Source organism: Nanorana parkeri, unplaced genomic scaffold, assembly GCF_000935625.1.
Source record: "Nanorana parkeri isolate BGI_ZX_2015 unplaced genomic scaffold, ASM93562v1 scaffold2113, whole genome shotgun sequence".
Classification (NCBI taxonomy): Eukaryota; Metazoa; Chordata; class Amphibia; order Anura; family Dicroglossidae; genus Nanorana; species Nanorana parkeri.
Genome location: NW_017308381.1, coordinates 161342 through 166439, shown reverse-complemented (window position 1 = coordinate 166439; position 5098 = coordinate 161342). Strand labels below are relative to the sequence as shown.

The window sequence follows — 5098 nt, the reverse complement described above, 5'->3', positions numbered from 1 at the left end:
CCTGCCCACCTCTGAGTATCCCCGCCCAACTCTGTGTGTCCCCGCCCACCTCTGAGTATCCCCGCCCAACTCTGTGTGTCCCCGGCCACCTTTGTGTGTCACTGCTCACCTTTGTGTATCCCCACCCAACTGTGTATCCCCGCCCACATCTGTGTATCGCAACCCATCTTTGCGTGTCCCCGCCCACCTCTGTGTATCCCCACCCACCTTTACGTGTCCCCGCCCACCTCTGTGTATCCCCGCCCACCACAATATAAAATAAATTTAAAAAATACACAAGGGATGGTGGGAGCCCCTCATAATGGGCACAGCGGGTGTACAGATCCGGGAACTCAGCACAGGGATGGTGGGAGCTCCTCATAATGGGCACAGCGGGTGTACAGACCCGGGAACTCAGCACAGGGATGGTGGGAGCCCCTCATAATGGGCACAGCGGGTGTACAGACCCGGGAACTCAGCACAGGGATGGTGGGAGCCCCTCATAATGGGCACAGCGGGTGTACAGACCCGGGAACTCAGCACAGGGATGGTGGGGGCTCCTCATAATGGGCACAGCGGGTGTACAGACCCGGGAACTCAGCACAGGGATGGTGGGGGCTCCTCATAATGGGCACAGCGGGTGTACAGACCCGGGAACTCAGCACAGGGATGGTGGGGGCCCCTCATAATGGGCACAGCGGGTGTACAGACCCGGGAACTCAGCACAGGGATGGAGGGAGCCCTCATAATGGGCACAGCGGGTGTACAGACCCGGGAACTCAGCACAGGGATGGTGGGGGCCCCTCATAATGGGCACAGCGGGGGTACAGACCCGGGAACTCAGCACAGGGAGGGTGGGGGCCCCTGTCAGGTCCAGCTCTTGGCTTGAGCTTTTCTTTACCCTCCGCAGGCAGATTTCGGCGGATCTGATGAAAGCTGAAGAATTGTGTTGATCTGAGTCTGCGGCGCCCAACGTACAACCATGAGCTTCTCATCGCTGCTTTCGCGGGGGGCGGCGGACATCTTGGAGGAGCTGCAAGCCTTGACAGCCAAGACGATGGAGAAGGTGGAGGTGACGAAGCAGTACGAGGTCATCCGGGAGCTGGGCAAGGGGACGTATGGGAGAGTGGACCTGGTCATCCACAAGGCCAGAGGTGAGGAATTTAGTAGACATTGACACATGGGGACGGGCATGACAGCCTCCGCGGGGGCATCTGCAGCTCAAAGGTTGTATCATCTCCTCTGGGCCAGAACTACCGGAATAGAGGATGAACATGAGGAAATGTACTGAGAGGGATTTGGAAGCTGACATTGTAGATCTCATTCATTCTTTGGCTGTCATGCTCATCCTTTTTCTTCAATACTCTCCTAGTGACTGACCTAGAACAAGAGTTCAGACTTCAGTGACTGCATGCTTGTTCCACGTCAGTGATGGTGTGTGAGGACAGACATGGCAGTTTTCTTTAAAGTTCATCTAAAACAAAATGTTAATTTGATTTGTGGGCGGAGCTTGGAAGAGTTAGACCCCCTGTCAGGGTTTCATCATTGGGGCGGTTCACTTTCTCTCTCTGACGATTTGCAAATCTTCCAATGGGGGTCACCTGTTCTGGTGACAACTGTAACGGGGATTTCCCCTCACGTCCTGTTGATCTCGGGGACAGGAAGTGAAACCTGAAAGGTAATCTGCTTATAGTTTGCCTTCCCCGGACCCCCCACCCCCCCCCCTCTTCCTCCTTGAGTTATGCAAATATCAAAATACCTTGATGGGTGGGTGTCAGTCTGGAGGAGTGGGCGGTCCTAGGCAGGGCTGTATTTGCATACAGACCTCCCCCCGGTGGCATCATCTCAGAGCCGGAGATCTGTTGTCATTGGATTGTAATCTCCCCCCTCCCCAGGTGCTGATAAATGACCCCCAAATCACAAAAAGATGACATTTTATATCACAGCCAGCGCTGTCATTGGAGGGGGTGTCATGGCCGTCCTTTCGTGAGGTCTTCTCCCTTCCCGCAGGCACCAAAATGGCTCTGAAGTTCCTGCGGAAGAAGACGACGAAGCAGAGGAGTTTCCTGCAGGAATATTGCATCTCCCGCTACCTCTCCTCGTGCCCGTACATCATCGGCATGCATGACATCGCCTTCGAGACCGAGGACTTCTACGCCTTCGCCCAGGAGTACGCCGTGGCCGGAGATCTCTTCGATATTATCCCACCGCAGGTCAGTAACAACAAGAGACATCAAACCAGTGTAGTCACATGACTGCCACTGACCCAATCACGGTCCCTACCCATTCCACTTCGTTCCCGTGAGCCCTTGTTATCAGAACATGGAGCTGTACATCTCTGCCAGGGGTCAGTCAGGGCCAATCAGGACTCCTCCACTGACATACAAAAACGTACATACCTCCCCCCCCTCATAGTTCTCCTTTAATGTGGAGTTGCCCCCTTTGTGTCTATACCATCCTCCACTCTCCCGGGAAGGCTTTCCACCAGATTTTGGAGGGTGTCTGTGGTTGAGGTCAGGTTGTTGAGGTCAGGTACTGATAGTTGGATGAGAAGACCCGGGCTTACAATCCCCAATTCATCCCAAAGGTGATCAGTAGGGATGAGGTCAGGGCTCTGTGCTGGTCCCCCCATGTCTGTATGGAGCTTTGTACACAGGGGACAGTCATGGGGGGGGGGGGGGACAGAAAAGGGGCTTCACCAAACTGTGACCACAAGGCTGGAAGATCCCAACTGTCTATAATAACTTAGCATTACCAGAAACTTAACTGGTGACACCTGAACTCCACCATTGGAGGGGTAGGGGGCACATACTTTTAGCCCTATAGTAGATGTGATGGTCAGGTGTCTACATACTTCCCTTAGCCCCGGACTGCCCTTCCTGGGGATTCCCATTCATTTCCAGCAAGGTCATCATCATAATCAGAGGAAAGGTGGCATTGTCTCCGGCACAACTGGATCCCACCAGAATCCCTGTAGAGTATAGAGCTCGGGATGTAGAAGGTCTGTAGCAGCAAACGCAGTTCTGGTTCCGGAACGTTCCAGGAGATATAACCCCTCTCCCTCCCCCCCCATGTGTCTGTTTCTAGATGGGCACATCAGGTGAAACTCTTGGTGGAGTCTTCCCACCCGGGCGAGATGCCCCCAGTGCCCCCATCCGCCGGTGTCACCTCTCCTCAGACAGAAATCTTCCATCACAATGTATTTTATGTTGATTTCTCCTTTTCTGGACATTTTGTTGCGTCTCTGCAGGTTGGACTGTCCGAGCACACCACCAAACGCTGCATCTACCAAGTGGCGCTGGCCTTGGATTACCTCCACCACCGCAAGCTCGTCCACCGCGACATCAAACCCGAAAACATCCTCATCTTCGACAAAGAGTGCCGGAAGGTGAAGCTCTCCGACTTCGGCATGACCCGCATGGCGGGGACGTCGGAGAAGCGGGTGAGCGGCACCATCCCGTACACGGCTCCGGAACTTTGCGAGACCTCCAAGCACAGCGGGTTTGTGGTGGAGTACAGCATCGACGTGTGGGCGTTCGGGGTCCTGCTCTTCTGCATGATGACCGGGAACTTCCCCTGGGAGAAGGCTTTGCACTCAGACTCTTTCTATTACGAATTCCTCCAGTGGCAGAAATACAAAAACGCCAACGTGCCGTCCCAGTGGCGCCGATTCACGCCGCACGCCCTGAAAATGTTCAGCAAGCTGCTCTCCATCGAGCCGGAGAAGAGGTGCGCCATTAAGGACATTCTCTGGTACTTCGGCAAGAATTGGCTGATCGGCAGGGAGGAGCCGCCGCCGACAGGCGACGCGAAAACCAACAACAACAACAACGACGCCGTCTATGCCCACGCCAAACCGCAAGGTCTTCCGTTCCTCAGCGGCAGCGCTCTCGACAGCAATAAATCCGACACCAGCCCCAGCTTATCGTTCTCTTCGTGCAGCAGCTACGAGGACGTTCCGAAAGACAGCAATTCCAACATGTTGGCGTCCACGCCCATCGAGATCTGCGTCTGAAACGCCTCCGCGCGACATCGTACTTCAGCGACGGGCGGGTGACGTCAGGCCGAACGACCCGCTGACTTATTGCATCTCCGGAACCTTCCCAACTCCGCCCATTGCCAGGCATCTCACTGGGACACCTGGAGGAGTGAGACCCATAGAGGGGGAGGGGATATAAGATGCCAGCAGGTGACTCCGCCCACCTCTGTCTGTTGAAAGTAATGAGCGCAACTCTCCCCCCTAAAGAACAAATTTCCTCTTTTATTATCGTCGCAGCCAAGAAAGCAAAAATATTTATCGGTGTTCAGATGACGTGTGTTGTTCCCGTGTTATTTATTTCCTGTGCCGTGCGTTCCGTGTCCCTGTAATTCATGTCATTCGTTTTCACAAATACAATTATTTATTTAAGTAGAGCCGGCGACTGGCTTGTGTTTTATCTCCGCCCACTGCGTCTGCTTTCTCCACCCGAACCTCGCCTGTCCTGGGCACACTTTAGCTAGTAATAATTATAGTAGGAGCGCGCACCCACAGCGGGCAATGGAGGACGCACGCAGCATGTGAGTGGTGGTGCCCCCTGCAGGAACTTACTGAGCCATGGACCTGGACCAAGGATTCTGCCAGTGAAGTCAGGACACCTGTCCTCTGTACCTGTGCAGGTAAGACTCCGGGGGAGACATGGGCGGGGTCACTATGGAGAGGATACACAGGTGACATCCCGGCTCCATTACATCAGCATTGTGCCCATCCCCCTCCTATCAGGATAATGATATCATGAAAACCCAAACTGAGGCTGTGACCCCAAACTGAGACTGTGACCCTCAGCCCAGACTGTGACCCCAAACTGAGACTGTGACCCTCAGCCCAGACTGTGACCCCAAACTGAGACTGTGACCCCAAACTGAGACTGTGACCTCAGCCCAGACTGTGACCCCAAACTGAGACTGTGACCCTCAGCCCAGACTGTGACCCCAAACTGAGACTGTGACCCCAAACCGAGACTGTGACCCCAACCCAGGCTGTGACCCCAAACCGAGACTGTGACCCCAAACTGAGACTGTGACCCTAAACTGAGACTGTGACCTCAGCCCAGACTGTGACCCCAAACTGAGACTGTGACCC

The 5098-nt window shown here is 54.6% G+C and overlaps 1 protein-coding gene across 1 annotated transcript in view; it reads left to right on the top strand.

Annotated features, from left to right (window-relative positions):
• Positions 1-4042, top strand: part of LOC108800736 (serine/threonine-protein kinase SBK1-like) — an 8893-nt gene extending 4851 nt beyond the window's left edge. The window contains exons 2-4 of the mRNA XM_018572725.1: positions 890-1133; positions 1990-2192; positions 3230-4042. Coding sequence (XP_018428227.1) covers positions 962-1133; positions 1990-2192; positions 3230-3994 — 1140 coding nt within the window. The 5' untranslated portion in view covers positions 890-961 and the 3' untranslated portion in view covers positions 3995-4042. The remainder of the gene's footprint in view (positions 1-889; positions 1134-1989; positions 2193-3229) is intronic.
• The last annotated feature ends 1056 nt before the right edge of the window (positions 4043-5098 follow it).